General features: G+C 49.2%; 1 protein-coding gene across 4 annotated transcripts in view; it reads left to right on the top strand.

The window, feature by feature from the left end:
• Nucleotides 1-1832: 1832 nt before the first annotated feature.
• ZNF512B (zinc finger protein 512B) overlaps nt 1833-17717 on the top strand; it is a 51868-nt gene continuing 35983 nt past the window's right edge. For 2 of the 4 annotated variants that reach the window (XM_067554072.1, XM_067554071.1), the window contains exons 1-2: nt 1833-1944; nt 12070-12195. In XM_067554072.1, coding sequence (XP_067410173.1) covers nt 1839-1944; nt 12070-12195 — 232 coding nt within the window. In that variant the 5' untranslated portion in view covers nt 1833-1838. Of the gene's footprint in view, nt 1945-12069; nt 12196-13561; nt 13765-17717 lie in introns of those variants that run through there. The other 2 variants (XM_067554074.1, XM_067554073.1) reach the window with 2 other exon arrangements.

Below are 17717 nucleotides of genomic sequence, written 5' to 3'. Positions count from 1 at the left end.
CCCCTTCTGTAAAATGGGGATAATATTACTTATCTCCCTCGGATGGGCAGCATGAGGCTTAATCTACAAATGTTACTAAATCACCTTGAGAACCAGGGAAGAAAGTTGCTGTATAAATACAGGGTGTGTGTGTTACTACGCGGATTGTGACAAAGGGTACTTAAAGCATGGGGTCTGGGCCGCTGCCTGTCTGCAAGAGTGCTCGTGTCTGAAATGACAGCCAAGAAAGCCAATGGCATTTGTCCGAAGGAGGAACTTGACTCAAGACTCCCAACATGACAGCTCTTGAATTCCGGGTACCGCTGTAATTTCTATTCATTATCTTTACAGTCACCAACTTTGGCACTTATCCAGCACCTGGCATTATTCTTGATATACAGATGGGGGCATAGAGAGGTAATACTTGCTCAAGTCAACAATGTCTAGGGTTTCTTAATTCCCACTTCCCTGCTCTCTAACCACGCAATGTCCACATTATGTACCGAGAGGTCACAGACCTGACCCTCCCAGGTATCTTCTGACTCCCTTCCAAGTAACTCCGTCTATGACGACTCTCTCTTTTTAGGATTTGACACTTGATCCCCCTCCTCCCCCCCAAAGATAATCTCAGTTTGGACACCTACGGCTGAGCGTGATTTAGCTCTTGCATGTATTTACAGTAGAAATAATCATCAGCAGCACCAACAAGGCACTGACTTGGTTCCATCTGCCTCTGTCCTAAATTTCTCTGCACTCTTTTCCCACCCCCACCTCTGGGCAGGTCATGAGGATCTGCTTGGGGGTTACCTGCCCGTGGAGGGCATGAGACCCTGCAAACCTTGCACCTGTGCTACTCCAAGTGAAGTCAGCCAGGCCCTTACCCTTTGAACTCTTTGGAACAGTGGGCTTGGTTCTCCACGGCTGTGCACCTGGTGTTATTTACACTTGGGCCAGGTGGCTGTGCAGGTTTACCCAGTATCAGTAGGCCCACTGGGCACTCCCTTTCCACAGGGTTATATGATGACACAAGCTCTCTGATAGCGAACAATCCACACCATTGTTTTAGAAGCTTGCAAATCCCCCTGTGCACTCAGGCCCTGACCCTACAAATACTTACCCATGTGCTTAACTTCCCCACTGGGTGCTACAGAAATACCCGGGGTTGTTTCTCTTTTATGCCTGTTGTAATAACTGCCCTTTCCCACCTGGCTTCTTGAACCCAGATCGCTGGGAGAGCATCCCCGGATTTCCCAGGGCTAAGTAACCAGTGGCTCTGACTTCAGCTGAGGAGGGACACCCCGAGACTGAACCAGGCAGCAGGCAGGCATCCCCCCCTTGGCTCCAGGTCTGACCGCAGGAGAGTGAGAAGCTGTTGGGAGCGAGTGTCTGTTTGCACACCCCACAGCTTTTTGTAAATTCAACCTCCTGGAGTCCGGGACAACCAGGGCTTTGGAGTCCCAGCTCCATTGCCCTGGCCCTCGCCTTGCACGCAGCCCCACCTCTGCCCCCCTGCCTGGCTTCTTGCCAGGACACCCCCGGTTGGCCAGAGGCGGGCCCCGGGCGCTGGCCACTCCCCACCTTCGGACGTTTCCAAGCGGGCAGCGGCCGGGCGCACCTGCCTCCTGCGCCCTGGGCGCATCGCAGGGTACCCGCGCTCCCCTCTCCAAGACACCCCCCCTGCAGCCGCCCCTGTCTTCTCCCGGGGGGGGCGGGGAGACGATCCCACTGTCTCCCGGCGGAGGAGGCTTGTTGCAGTATTAAAATAATAACGCGAGAGTTGCAAGTTGCTTCCCTCTTCCCCGAGTCACCGTAAAACTGTCCAAGGTAGCAGGGAAGGGAAGGGAAGGGGGGGAGCGCGCATGAGCCAGCCCCGCGCCGCCCGCCTCGCCCGCTCCAGCCCGGCTGTGTGTGTGTGTGCGTGCGTGCGCGCGCGGGGCCCGTGGAGAGCTCGCCACAAGCACCGAGGTAAGGAGCGCCCCCCCCCCCCCTACCCGCCGCACCCTCCTCTCCTCCCCCGCCCGCCCAGGCCCTTTTCCACCCCTGGCCCTGCTTTTACTCCACCCGATCGCCCCCTCCCCGGGCCCGGCCGCCCCCTCCCGAGGCTTTGGCTGCTTCCTTTCGCGGCGCGCCTGGGATTCCTCCCTTCCCCCCCCCTTTCCCCCCCGCTCCTCCTTCTACATAAAAAAGTCGCCATTTTGCTTCACTGCCTTTTCCTCTCCTCCCCTTAATTATTTTTTTCCCCCCCATGCACAGGAAATAAAAATAGTTTTCGCCCCCTCCCTTTTGCAAAAAAAAAAAAAAAAAAAAAAAAGATCCCGGCTCCTTTTTTTAATGCAGGGTGGGCAATAAAACCCGGGGGCGGGGGAGGCAATCTGGAGGGGCTGTGAGTGCACGGGCCGGGGGGGTGTCTTCCCCCCCCCCACCAGCGTTGGCACTTGAAGGGAGGGGGCTTGCAAGTTGCGCCCCTGCATCTCAGTGCAGCCTCCCCCCACCGGGGCTGCTGCTGCTGCTGCTGCGCTGCTCCCGGGGCGCGTTGCCCCACGCGGTGACAGGTGACACCCGATGGCACGTGGGGCTGGGCTGCAGAGGGCAGGGGCCTGCAGCCAGGTGAGCTCCGGGGAGTGCAGGGCAGGTGTGAGCTCACATCTGGGCAGGGCAGGTGTGGCAGCCAGGTGGGCAATGGGCAGGGCAGGCCAAGGTCATGTGGCGGCATGTGGGCGCTGGGATGGGTAAGTCAAGCAAAGGGCAAAGCATGCAGGCGGAGGGGAATGACTGGGGCAGACAGGGCCAGGACAGCTGGCTGGGCTCCCTTAAGGAGGGAGCAGAGCGGAGACAGCGCATCCAGGTGGGCACTCCCGGGGGCGTCCTCTCTGGCTTGTCATTGAGCTGGGCAGACTAGGTCAGACCAGGGAGGTGACAGCTCCATCCGCACTCACATAGGCTAGGGCAGAGATTTTTATGCCAGGTGGGCAGTCAGCTAGGCAGGCCAGACAGGGCTGTGAATCCCCTCCGTCAAATTAGCTTAATTCTGTTTATTGCCTGTTCGGTTTCATGCTTTGCCATTCGCTCTGGTGCCAAGGGACAGGCAGCTAATATGTTTGAAAGAGAAACTTGAAACCATCAGAAGCTGTTTGCGTGTGCACACGCATGTACACGCGCCCACGTGCACACTCACACACTCATTTTGATGAAATACGTGCACTTCTATACCCATTTTCACCGGGTTGTAGGTCTCTCCTTTCAAACTGCCGAACTGAATGATATAAATGCAGAAACTACCAGCCCTTAGTTTTAGCGCAGCTTTTGTGTGGCCTGTTGTTCTTCCCCTGCTAGAGAAAGGAGGAAATGAGTCCCTGACGGGCAGTGTGCCTATAGAAAGCGTAGGGATATCTGTGTCAGACACAGAATGTTTCTGTAAGAAAGTTACCAAATAGCAGATCAGCACGTGATCTGGAGAGACACCTACAGAAATTACTATGGAAGTAGGAAACTGCTCAGTCCATTCATCAAAGCGGTGCCCTGGTTCCCGTCTAAAGCCAGAAGAAACGATAATCAATACTGAGGGAAAGTGAATTGTCAGAAACTCACCAGAACAACAAAAATCAGTATAGCCCGTTGGGTTCTGCCAGCTGTTGTTTCTGACTCTTTCTTGGTGCCTTTAGCGTCTAAGTTCTCCAGGTCAGGGAACTGTGACCTTTTTCAACCCTGCCTTACCACTGAGCAACGCCGTGAACGTTTGCAGCAATTTATAAATTATTAATAAAAAGCAAAGCAAGTGGATATCAGCCTGCTGCACGAGAGGCATGTCCTTTGCAACACGGTTAGCACTTTATCAGGGAAGCACTTTCTCCTGACATACCTGGGTGCTGGTATTTTAGGGGGAGGGGATTTATTAAAGACCTACAGGCCATTGGCATGTGGACTTATTGGGGACTGTTAGATCATGGCAATTTATAGCTAATGGAGATCAAGCCAGGAAATGCTGGATTAGATATTAAGGGCCAAATTCAGGTGGAAGTGGACACAACTACATTCACTTGACCCAGCCTATTCAGGGGTAAGCAGAAACGGAGAGGTTTTTATGCATGGCACTGTTTTCCCTCTTACAGCTGGTGTCACATTAACTCAAATATCCATGGATCTGCAGGGAGCAACATGCCAGCTTCCCAACCACTAGTAGTGAATGCCAATATCTGTGTCAACACGGTCCCCCTAGACCCAGTGACCTGTAGGGCCCCCGACACCAGATCAGTTTACAATATAGAGAAAAGATCACCTGAAAATGTTAAGTAACGGTGATAGTAGATTTACCTGTGTAAAACATGATGGGCTTTGATAGGACTTTGGCCAGCTTATGCCAGGGCTGAATATGGCCTGCGTAGAGTGTGATATGCTCTCCAGGCCCCACTGCATGCTGTTGAGAGGGGCTATGGAAGCCTCATGCTAGCCAGACATTTTTGCATGAAAAATAGATTTTGTCATCGTGTATGATGAGATTTTTTCAGAGCTCTCCAGATTTTTTTTTTCCCCTCCCCATTGTGAATTGCAACAGAGTTTCAAATTGCCAAAATTTCAGGAAAGGGTGGAAAGAGATTGGAAGTAATTGATCACCTGGTTCCAGCATGTGCCATAAAAGAGTGAGAAGTTTGGATGTTAAAATATGATGGGTTGATTTCTGCTCTGTTACTCTGATGGAACTCCACTAAATCCATCAAGTTGTACCAGCTTTGGGCCACTGTATATATAATACACGGTGTGTTATTATTCTGGGATAAATTAAAAGTAGGAGGAAAGGCTTCAAAAAGCAATTGGACGGAACCTAAAACACGTTGGAGATTTTCTAAGATGCACTCCCACCCTCCCAGTTTTTTAAGGGGACGCGTACATTAAATGGAAGGAACAAAGTGGTTGGCTTGGCGGTAGGGGCTCTTTCTCCTTTAAAACGTGTGGTATAATTTTTGGAAATGAAGTTTTTTGAGGCATCAATACTGCAACTTCCCAAGGCTCTCAGGATGTAACTTGTATTATTATTAGGTGTTTGTTTAAAGGGCCTGATTTTCAAAGTTGCTGAGCACTCAGAAGTCCTGCTGAAGTCCATGGGAGTTTTTAGGAGCTCTTCATTTAAGGCCCCAAAATGCATGGGGGTGTCCGTGCATGTTCGGAGCTCCTTCACGTGTCGGGGGGTAAAATGCCCCCTCCGCAACTCACACCTCACATCCCCAGCCTGATGGGAGATCATGTGGTTGCAACCTTGGCCCCTCTGAGGCTGATACCTGGAGAATCTTTCGCAGGACTGCATCTCCTGGGTGAATACGCCTCTGTGTGCATGGTGGGGCTATGGATAAAAACGAGGGAGTTCCGGACCTATGCTCAGACCAAATTCTCTCTACCTTTCTCTCTTGCTTCTGAGTCCTTACATGGCACCTGTCATTTGAGGCAACAAAGTTCACACAGTATGTCAACCCAGTCCTGACTCCCAGTCCAGTCTAACCATAGCTCAGACTGTCTCCAATGTAATGGTTTAAAAGAAAACGTTGCCGTCTATGAAATAAATAATAGGCTCTTAATTAAAAATTATCTAAGTATGTACTGGATTTATGCAACAAACTGGTATTACGGTCTATTGCATGTCTAATTAAAACACTATAAATACACAATAGCATGGCATACCTGAGCGATACTGGTCTGGCAAGTAATGTGCATTTTTATGGTTTATTGTGTTAGCTGGTTGAGCATAGCCATGTCAGGTTTTCTTCTGCTGGATCTTTATGTCGTCGTAGTAGTAGCATTTATTATTTTGTATTGTCATAGCATCTAGAACCCTAGCTGTGGACCAGGACTCCACTGTGCTAGGTGCTGTACAAATAGAACATATGTGTGTGTGTGGCCAAATTAATTACACCACAAAGCAGTTGTATTTAGCCAGTGTCCCAGGTTTGATCTGAACCTGCGCTGAGTGAATACCTCCACATTCATTCTCTTTTAGTAATTTGAATTTTCTTCCTTTTTGTGTTTGCGTTTCTGCGAATGATTTTATTGGAAGGAATTTACCAGGGAATGGCAGATATTAGAAAATATTTGTGGAAAGGGAACTGTTAAATTATTAACGTGAGCATCTGCTCTAGAAATGGGATCTGGCTGTTGTGCTCATCCAGTCGGGGAACGGAAACAGTACCATGTGACCTATGGGCCCAATCATAGCTAATCAGCCTGGCTCGAATGTAAAATATTGAGTGCATTGCATGTAGGAAGTCGCTGGGCATACTTAGTGGCTCAATGATTTATTCAATCTCTATGAATAATTATCTGCAATAACCAATACATTTCAGAATCGCAAGCTGTTCACGGAGGAGGATGGTTAAGGCACTGGACATGGGACATGGGGTCTCTGGGTTAAATTCCCAGCTCTGCCATCGTCATTCCATATGCCTCAGTTTCTCCTCTGTAAAATGAAGATAACAATGCTTGCTTTCTCCCACCGTTTGACGGTCCTGTCTGTTTGGACTGTAAGATCTTTGCCGCATGCTGTGTGTGCAGCCTCTAGCACAAGAAGGCCCTGATGTTGGCTCGGGTCTCAGACGCTGCAGGGTTACAAATAGTAACACTTACTAAATACAGTTCAAACAGACAAAGAGGCGAAATGAGCTGAACTAATGATTCCCTCTGTCCAGCTCCAAATGCCAGAGAATGCAGAGTCAAGACTGTAATTCCTCTCTTGATCTGGAGGCTGATTAAGCCGGGCGTCTGTGCGCACGACCAAGCTTAGCTCCCCAAACACCACACGCTGGAGAGTCACGGCGTGTTACCGTGGCTCCCCGAACAAACCACATGCGCTGCTCTGAGCTGCACCAGAAGTCCCATGAAAGTCACACGGGACTCCTGGTGCCTCTTCAAATTCTGTGTGTCCCCGCACGACCTCTCTCTGCATGGTAGTTCTTGCCTTGACTTCAGCGGCAATTCCACGCACAAAGAGCTCGCAGGAGCAGGTTTCTTTGCACTTGGTCCTGTCGCCCAGCATCTGCGCGGAGACAGGACTCCTGAAATGTCTCCTGCTTTCCAGTGACGCTGCAGTGGAGTGGCAGGCTGTCTCTGGTACGTTGGGCAGCACGGTGGAAACCTTTGCCTGACATAATGCACCTGGCACGTTATAATAATTAATCCCCAGCCCTTCGGTAGCGCTTTTCATTGGTAGAGCTCAAAGCAGTGGATAATGGAGGCCATGATCATCATCCCCATCTCTGGAGACACAGACATACAATGAGGGGAAGTGACTTGCCCAAGGTCACCCAGCAGGCCAGTAGCAGAGCGTCTCTTGTGCTCTCACCCCTCGGCCACACAGCAGCAAGGAGCTTAAGCGCAAGCTGAATTCCAGATGATTTTGTTCCCTAGACGTTTGCCGTCACTCGGGATGTGGCTTGCCAGGAGCAGTCCAATGAAAACTCATTTCGGGTAACTGCGGGGGAGTCGTGGGTGCTCAGATGGGCCACGTGGCTTTGCTGAGCTGTATGTCTGTTGGTGTCTCATTAGGGATAGTGTTTTGTAGATTCTTTTTTAATCACGTTTCGGCAAACGATGGAAAGAAGGACTTTTGTGGGCAGTTCTGCGGTGAAAAGTCTGGTCTGTAGTTTTTAAAGTTCAGTTGTTTGGGTTGGAGCTGGAGAAACCAGTGGAGCTGGCTTTGCAGTTCCTGACTGGATGGGTGTAATCAGTTGCATCTTTCACACGTGCACTGTCCTGGATTCACAGATCTCAAGGCCAAGGGGGACCGTTATTGCCATCTGATCCGACCTCCTGCAGAACCCAGGCCAGGCTGCTCCAGCCAGGGCTCTGGGAACGACACGCAGGGGTGAAAGAGCCGCCCACATCTGGTCGCCTAAGCTGCAGGGCAAAGCGGTGTCTTTTCAGGAGTCGAGCGCTGATGGGGCCGAATCCCCCGTCTTTAACTCAAGGCCACGTCGCGCTCGGAGAGGAATCCCGGGGAGGACGGGAAATTGAGCCTCGCTGCTCAGTGGGGATGCTTTGTCAGAGGGAATGAGGGGGCACCTGAGCCTGCCCAGCAGCCTCCCCCCCCCCCCTGTCCTGCAGCTCTGTGGAGAGCAGCTCCTTGTTTGTGGCGCTCGGAGGCTGCGTGGGGATGTGGCTGTGCGGGCTCAGGGACAGGCATGCCGTCCTTGGCACCTGGCCTCCTTCGGATCCAAGGGTGTGTCCCCGCATCAGGTACCACTGAGCCCTTGTGATCTTCCCCTCTCTGCTCTGAACCTTTCCCTCCCGCCGGAAGGGGCCACCTGGAGAGGGACCCTGGGAGCCAGGCTCCGATGGGAGTCCTGCTGCTACAGAATAAGGGGGAACGTGGCACCTCCCCACGAGTGCCCTGCTCCTCCTAGCTGCCGCTGCTTCTACAGGCTGGTCGGTGGGAACCAGAGCAGGCAGCAGCTAGGCACGGAGGTGTGTTGAGTACTTAGAGATGGAGGAGAGAGACTGGTGTGTGTGCCAGGAACCAGGGGGCAAGACACATGGGTGCTGCGGTGCTTGGGAGCCGATGGGCATCCCTCCCTCTCCTGAACACTTGCCCCATCTTTGGCGTGGCCTGTCTGGACCATAAGCTCTTGGGGACGGGGGCGAGGGGGGGCCACGGGTTCTGGAAAGGATCCCGTGCCTTCACAGGGCTAGGCAGATGTTTAGTTGACCAGTAATGCAGACTTGCAGAATGGGAATAATAACGGCGAAGAGCACATCTGGATTGTTAGGTGTTTGCAGTTAAAGGTCTCTAGGCGACAATGGGGTCTAGTCGATAGAACACTGGACAGGCTCAGGAGAGACGTGGGTTCTAGTCCTGGCTCTGCACCTGGCCTGCCGGGTGACCTTAGGCAAATCACCTCACCCTCCGTGCCTCAGTATCCCCATCTGTAAAATGGAGCTAATGATACTGCCCTCCTTTGCAAAGTGCTTTGAGATCTACTGAAAATAAGAGCTAGGTATTATTATTTACAAATCTAGGATGAGCACAGTGAGTGTGATACTGGTATCACTTCAGTGGGTTCCTTATGTAGACGTGTGTAGCTGAGGGCAGAATCGGGCCCAGAAAGTGCAAAGGGCAGCTTGTCCAAATAAATGCATGAGCAAAGCAAACACCTGAGATAAATAAATACAAGCAAGCTAGCCTAGAATAAAAAGAGAACCCAGGAGACGTTCTGAGTGTGGTGTCCATCCATAGGACAAAACATTTGCCCACGAGCCGATTGCACGGGATCACAGTGTCCATTCATGTACTCTGTGTCTTGCCTCAGCGTCTGCTAATTGTTTGGCAGCCTGGCTCTGGTGGGCTGTCCGTGTGTGTGTGGTGGGATCATGTTATCACCAGTCCTAAAATTGCACCGCCCTTCTGGGTCGTACGTGTCAGCTCTGTGGGACGTGAAAATACCGCCCCTGAGAGAGAAAAACATCAAGCTGTTGATGTGCAGCCATTAACTTACATGCACTCAGGGACGTGTGCCCGTGTGAAGATCTCTGCTAGAAGCACAGTAGCTTTTGGAGAGGTTCCCAGATCTCACTCAGACCTGAGAATGGGCTATTTCTTTCCCCGCTTTCAACACACACACCACTTCTAATAACAGCACCTAGCATCATCAAAGCACCCAGCATACATGAGTGAATGAATCCTCGCCGTGTCCCTGGATAGTGGGTGAATATTAGCATCCTTGTCTTGTGGCTGGGGAAATTGAGAGGTTAAATAACTTCCCCAGGGCCACGAAGTCGGGGTAAATCAGCCAGAACCAGGCAGTTGTGCTCTGTCCACTGGACCATTTTGCCCCTCCATGCAAACCTTCCAGCCAACAAAAATAACTAGCTGAGACCTTTCAGAGCCCCTCCTGCTGTTCCTATGCCGTTTCCATTGCAGTCAATGGGGAAAGCTTCCTATTTAAATGATGCAAGATTCGGGTTTAAATTGGGACCTGAGGCATCCCCTACAAACTGAGTATGTTCTCTCTGCAGTATTGTGAGCCAGGGAAAGCCGGGCCTCAGATCAGGGTCAATATTGGGTGATATTGCCCAAATCAGATCTCACGACATTTTAAACCTTGGTGTTTTTGGAGTCTGCCCCACAGACAGCCTTTTAAAAAACTCTTTGTAGCAATGAATTGTCCTGCGCTGTGTATTCAAAAAGGCGCCGTCTCTGATTCCTTAGAGGCAAAGGGGGAGCCGGGCAGTTCATTTAAATTGGACTCTGGATTTGCCTTATTTCAGAGTGCAGGCCTGTAACGCTGGATCAGGGCTCCTGGAGGTGCTGGACTGTGTCTGCGTCTGCGGTTCCACTTGTTCATTTGTTGCACATATTGTTAGAGTCTTTCACCCGCAGTAAAAAGTGAAAATCTACAAGAGGTTCAGACTTGCAGGAAGCGTGTACTAGTGGTCAGAGAAGCGGACTGGGGACTGGATGCTAATCCCAGATCTGACACTGACTTACCATGGGACTCGGGACAAATCACTTGGTGCCTCAGCTTCCCACGATTGCAAAATGGATATTCTGACCTACCGGGCTGCACAGTTGTGAGGCAACCCCTGTGAATGTCGGTGAAGTGTTCAGATATCCTCAGATGACAGGACTAGGGAAATGCAAAGTGTACAATCTACATAGGTGACGTGTGTAATAGGAAGGAAGAGAGAAGGAGACAATCGGACATGCTGAAGAAGTGCTCTGTTGACTCCGCAAGGCATTGTGCCGAGATGCCTGTTCCTCTAGGGGTGTGAGTTCCAGCCCTTCGGCCAGGTCTGTGTATTATGGAATTGCCCTTCTGCCCTTTCAACCCCGCACGGTCCTTTTATTTGAAATCCAAACTGCCGACCAGCCATGCAGCCTGTATTCACCCGAGTAAAGGATGCAGGGTCAAGCCCTAGGGCCCTCAGTGAGATGAATGTGGCATTCTCATTGAGCGCCTGGTCAGAAATTGATTTGTGCATTAGAGGAACAAACTGCCAACATGAACAGAGGAGCCAAGTTCATCTCTTGTTCAGCCCCATCGATTTCAACTGAATTACACCAGGGATGGCTTTGGCAGACTCTGTTTAATCAACCTTCACAACAGAGGCAGGGCTAATGGGAAAGAGCTGTGCTTCAATTGATTCCCATCTACTTTGTCTCCACCCTGCCGCTAATTAGAGGGACACTCTCCAGTCCAGCCTTTCGGAGCACCTGCCCCATGCTGCCCTCAAATCACCAGTTACTCAACACCAGCAGATTCATTACATACTTTAAGAGGCTTCCAAGCAATAAAAGCAATAAAGCCCTCTGCAGCCAGTGACCTCCTGAGCACCCCATTGTTTCGGTTGTGTGAGCGGCCTACTGGACTGAAGTCTACCCCGTGCATTCATGCAGCTTGTTTTAACCTAACGTCCCTCCCTCCGTTAATTTTCTCATGATGTTTATACAGCGTGTTTGAAAACATGTGAAACCCACTCGGGCTGGAATTGTAACACCCAGCACTTCTAAGGACAAATCCTGCCGCCACTGAAGTGGACAGGAGTTTGCTGTCTGCGTCGGCAGAAGCGAGATGGAGCCTCTCGTGATAATTTTTTATGTTGATTATTTATAGAGAAGCCAAACTGAATTCTTAATATGGGGAATCTAGATAACATTAACAATTCTCACTTTATAAGAGTTTCCCATTAATAATGAAAATTGGAAATTTATCACTGGATCTGTTCATTAAAATTCACTCCCCTCCCCCCCTTTGGTGTCTTTTAGTGAAGGCAGAGAAATAAACGAAGAGGAAAATCCATTTGTTCATGATTTCTTTGTATGAATCCAGTCCATAATTTCTAAAAGTCTTTGCTCTTGTATGTGAAGGGGAAACGGGCTTACAATGAAAGCGGCTTCTCAATCATGTCTATAGTTTCCTTCAAGCATAAAACAAATACTTGGAAATACAACCTGCTTCTTCTTTTTTTTTTTTTATATATATGAGAACATTTAGTCCTGTTTAATAGTTAATACATTTTTTCCGAGCTAGATGCCGTTCAGGCTTGCAGAGTATGCTTTCTCTGTGGTGGCGGGTTTGTGTGTTTTTGACATGTGTCCTCTGCTTGTTCTAGAAATGGCGGATTCATATGCCTTCAGAGGTGGAAGGAGGGCTGCAGGGTCCAGCAAAACCAGCACAAGCAAAGAAAGCAGCAGGACAGAGATGAGGGTAAATCTGACTCCTCAGCACCCCAAGCTGGGTAAGGAATTGGGTTTTCTTTTCTCAAAGCCAAGGGGGGGCGGAGCAGCTGGGGCACGCGGTGGATCTCGGAACCCAATCCAAACCAAGGTGAAGGAGACGTACCTCTCAGCCTGCCAAAGCCAGTGTGCGAGGCAAAGACCCAAAATGAGGGACGCATGCATTTTGAATGCAGAAAAGGGAAAATGCTGGAGCATTCAGTTAGGTAGTGTGACGCTTTCTGCTGCCTCAGTTTCATGATTCGGTATTGCTGGTGCAAATGCTTCTCTGTGTAGAACGTGGGGAACTTTGGGACAGAAGCGAATGACGTTGCTTGAAATGAGAGGTAGAAAGCAGAACTCGTGAATACTATCTGTCTAGCCTACTGCCTGGGCAGCTCCGGCTGCCTAGGGTCTGATCTGTCACACCACACCCCAGAGTGCTGGGTTTGTGAATATGGGAGGCCAGGGGGATTCGTTTGCTAAAGGTCGCCATTCCCGGGAAAACTGCATTTATGGCCAGGAATCTGCCCTAAGTTAGAGTTACTTTTTTGCAGCCTGCCGTCTTGGGGTGAATGTTCTGACAATGCAAGAGCCAGGCAGAAGGCTCAGCCTCCCCCTTAAGGGACCTTTCATCACGACCGCATGACTCACATGGCCTCCGCCATCCATCAACATAGGGGACGTCGCTGTCATCCCCACAGTGCCGCTCATTCAGACGGCCAGGCCTGCGCCCTGCTACCGTGCCCCTAGGCTCTCTGGACACAGCCCTCTCTCTTATGTGGATGCCTGGCCTGGATGGCGTGTAATTTTTAAAAATTATTCATTTATTTAGAATGACATTTGTGAGACGAATAGTTGTGCCAGCCCACAGTGTCCACAGAACAGCCTGAAACCCTCCTCCCTTGGCCAGCAGAGAGAGAGAGTGTGTGTGTGAATTCGCTGAGATCACTGTCGCTTTCCAGGAGAGGCTGGGAGAATGTTTAGCCACGGGGGTGACCTAACGGGCTGACGTTCGTTAGTATTTTACAGCCCATATTCAGAGCGCAGGCTCCTGCGGGTGCCTCTTGTCCTATCGGAAGTCGGCCTTGGCTAATCTGAATTTGGGCCGGGGTGGCAATGCGCAGAATGGCGACCTTGCTTTGTGTTGAGGGATGGCGGAGACCCCCTGAATCACGCGCTGCTGATGAACGGTCACTTCTTGCGGTTGCTAGTGATTTTGGGTGCCCAGTTTGAGACACTGGAAAGGGCTCTAGTTTTCAGCAGGTGGGTACTCGGTGCATTATGCAAATCAGGCCCCTTTAAAATGTCGCAAGTTGGGCCCCCCAGCCAGTGGTCACTTTGTAAAATCTTGGCTTAAGTGTTACTTTTCCTTGTAGGGTAATTGCTGTAGTTGCTTTATTAACCAGGGATGTTCTTCAATCGCTTGTGGGACAGGAGGTGGCTGACCTGACGATACACATGCAGAGGAATGTTCACGAGGCACTTTCTGCATTAAAATGTGGTCCAGGCTCTGAAAAAGTTTGAGAACTCTTCTTAAACTGAGATGAAAGGCACCCGTGGGGTAAAGAACGAGCCGTTCCACTGCACAGGTCAGCATCCGTCTCACCCCCAAACCAGGTGTCAGAGACACTCCGACAGGCAGCCCAATTGTCTGAACACTCACGAGTGCTTGGAGCTGCAGCGAGGTAGAAAATAATTAATTGTGGCCAGATAATTGCTCTCAGACTGGAGTTGCTCAAAGCTAAGCAGAGTGAACTAAATCCGGCTACGGGCTTTTTTGGTTTTTGCTGTATCAGCTCTTGTCAATGTCTTTAAAATTAAAAAAAAAAACAACCCCTCCATTTTTAATTCCTCCACTTCCTGGTTTAAATGAATATGACGGAGCGAAAACTTTTAATAATTCCTGCTGGTGGGAGAGTTCGGTGGGGTGTGAATGCCTAACGAGGTTAACTTCCCAGGTGTGAAATTAAGCATCGTGCAGATCCAAGGAGAAGGGGCCACTTCAGTAATAGGTTTGCTAGCCCTCTCTGGCTTGTGGTGGTTCCATGCCCAGCCTGTACGTTCTGTGATCCGTTTCAAGGAGAGCATGGTTTTCATGCTGTGCCTTTGGTCTTAACAGGGAGAGGCTTCGGATACCTAGACAATCTGCACAGAACACCATGTGCCTTAAAGGTACAGTCCTTGACCCTGTCTCTGAACTTCTTTTAGAAGATGTACACTTCGCATGCTGCAGTTTCTCTTCACAGCTGCGGGAGCCTACGAGCAAGGCACTTGCCACAGCCTAGGTCAGGCGGGCTTGCTGTAGCAATCTCCCTTGGAGATGACTATAAACAATCTGGGTTTAACACCAGCGGCGCTGCGTTGTGCACTGTATGCTAAGACAGAACATAATCCTGCCACACTGACCACAGCTGGTTTCCCTGCTGTGCTGGGGAGCTGGCAGGTGGTGCAGATAGGCATCTGTGAGCCCAGATGTTGGGCAAACAAGGGATATCTTTTCTATTCCTCTGGAATAGACCTCCAATGGCTCCCTCTTTTGCCTCCTGGATGAAGAAGCAATTTGCATCTCTTCCAGTGCTGGAAATGGATGAACAAGGATACTAGGGGAGTCTTGAGTGGGAGGGTCTTTGCCATTTTCCGGCATAAAATTTTAATAAATGTTTTTAAAGTCTTTAAAAGTTTTTAAAAACATAGAGAGGATGAGCTGTCACCCAACCATTCCAAACACGCCATCCCCCCCCCCCCCTCCCCGCCTGCTTCTTTTCTTGGGGAACTGCGTAGGAAACTGGGGACCCGCTGTTCTAACTGCTTTGGAATATTTTGAACTGGCAATGTTTAGGAGGGATAAAGTGGAAAAGTAACAAATATTTTTCAGGAAGGTCTGTCCCTCCTGACTAGGGAGAACTGTCAAGTTTGTAGGGTTATCAACTTTTACTTTGATTCTCACAATATTGGGTGTTGGTCTGAAAAGTCCCAGCTCCTGGACTCATGTGATTATGTGAGCATCTCATCTTTCAGTTAAAATAAAGTAAAGTTTCTAGCTCTCATGGTTGCATAGAAATGCTTGAAAATATGACCTGTGTGCACTTTATAGTCTCAGAATTCAGGAGGCAAAGAAAAACATATAACAGACAAACAGAATTTCTAAAAAGTGGAAAACTCTCCCAGAACCTTGGCAAAGGGTTTTGAAAGGGGACCGGCAAATGTTACTCCAGAACTAAGATGATTTCAAAGCAACCATGCAAAATTGTATTAACCCACTTAGCCCAGGCTAGTAATTGTTTTTGATGGGCAAGTGCGTATCATTCGTTTTTTTCATTATGCTCCATCATCCTGGCAGGGGAAGGGGCAGGCAGAGTTTCCAGCTGCGTGGGTGTGTTTTCATGACAGTTTTGCTAGTCTGTTTGTGAAGTTTGGGGCTGAATGGCAGAAACAGCAGCAAATATCTGGTGGTTAATGGGCTCCAGTCCCTGTTGTCACATCAGCTGGCCACCGGAATGCATCGTTCTGTTATATTGTGGCTATGGGAGCTGTGCTGGAGCAATGAGATTACATTACGGGGGGGTCAAATGTGGATTTATAAGGCAGCAGTTATGTTATATTCCATAAGGGTTATAACTGTGCCATGCGCTAAAAACCACATATTACAAACAACTCCTTATGGATCCGCGGAATGATGGGTTCATGGCTCTCAAAGCCGAGCAGAACAGCTGGTATGACTTCAAGGAACTAGAAATAAAATAGTAAACAGTCGTATTTTCTAGATGCCTCTTTGCCCCAACGTATTGGGGGCATAAGGCATCAAACCGGAGAGTTAGCTTATTCTGGGGGAAAGTTTTGTCGGTAGCCTTTCATTTAACTTGGAACAGTTGTTCCAAAAAACCAAGTCTAGCTTCTAAATAAGAGCCAGATTCTGAGCTGGAGACTTTGAATTCTCTGGCTCTGGAGCGTGTGAGATTACAGAATTTATTCTTGGGTTGTTTTTTGTTTTATTTTTCTGTTGGTGGTTTTTTGTAAATGTAAATTGTTCTCCACCAGCTGTTTTTGTTTCCCCTTCAGATGGAGCATTTGCTAGCAGTGGTTTTTTTTCCCCTTTTAATTAAACCCTCCCCCTCTAAGCCTGACTCTTCATTTTATTGCTTACTATTTCCAGTGGCCTCTCGCAGATTTTGCCGAGGGATATCTTTTCAACCTGCCTTTGGGTTGAATTCATGCTGTGCACCACTTAAATTGCGATTAAGCCCTCAAATTAACACTTAAATGGGACCGAAATGGGAGCCTCGGCTTTGTCCTGGCCCTCTGGAGGGGATGATTTCACTTTTGGGGGCATGTACAATTTTTTGCACATTCCCACTAGTCCATACAAATAATAAGATTCCCATTGTCAGAACCCATTTGTGTTTGGCTTGGGCATGGCATGTGTCTGTAGCAACAGTGCACCAAAAACTGCGCGTGCAAGTGATTGTGCAGGCAGAGTCGCGCATGCACACTAAGAAACCCTGTTCTGGCAATTTGGCCCCAAAGTCTTTAGAAGTTTTTACATCACGATTGTCAATATTTGCACATGTACAGAACAGCTGCAAATAAGTCTGATTCAGTTACGGAAAATGTTAAGAATTTGTTTCCGCTTTTCATGTTTTTTCTGCTCTACACCGGGGCCGGCATTTTCGAAAGTGGCTCCTAATTTTGGATGTTTCTAATTGTGATTGCCAAATTTTTCAAAACCCAGAGGCTGGATTTTCAGAGGCGCCGAGCACCCTCATCTGATGTTGAAATCAGTATATGAACATGTGCCAAGCAAAAGCCGCTAGGATCATATTTTAGCACAACTCTCATGGTATTTTTCTTAGAGCCCCAGCTCTGGGAGTCATGTTATTAAATGAGAATGGCAGCTTTCATTTAAAAAGCCAAAGTAAGCTTTTAGACTTCATGGTTATGGACGAAGGCTTTCACTTTTAGTTGCTCCTGCCGTGTTGCACAACTATTCCTGTACCTGACGCTACATTAAACTAAACGAAATGATGTTTTTAACCGGAGCTTCCTGAACTGGAAGTTAGACAAGAGGGGCATATTGTGATACCAGAAAGGCAAGTTCAGGACGTGTTTTGTGGTGCATTCGTACACACCACCTCAGGCACGGGGCCAAAGCCTCTGAGGTATGTATTTAAGGCCCCTTAAAAAACACTCGGCTGTGTCAGCAACTATATTGATAACCAAACCAACAGCCAGTGGTATTTTGGGTGCGGTAGCTCATCCTGACTAGGGTGACCAGACAGCACGTGTGAAAAATTGGGACAGGTGTGTGTGTGGGGGGAAGAGGGGGATAATAGGCGCCTATCTAAGAAAAAGCCCCAAATATCGGGACTGTCCGTATAAAATTGGGACATCTGCTCACCCTAATCCTGTTCACACGGCTAGATCTGTGATGAAGTGAGGGAAACTCATCAGTGGCTTTAGGGTGTGACTAGAAGCCCTTCTGATCGCCTGCCAGTAAATAAATACTTCTGTTGAATCCAGAAGCCTCTGTTTACAAAATAAGCAC

The sequence above is a fragment of the Emydura macquarii genome, unplaced genomic scaffold, assembly GCF_026122565.2.
Source record: "Emydura macquarii macquarii isolate MOO-44397 ecotype Brisbane River unplaced genomic scaffold, CSIRO-AGI_Emac_v2 contig_1483, whole genome shotgun sequence".
NCBI classification, from domain to species: domain Eukaryota; kingdom Metazoa; phylum Chordata; order Testudines; family Chelidae; genus Emydura; species Emydura macquarii.
This window is presented reverse-complemented; position numbering and strand designations above follow the sequence as displayed.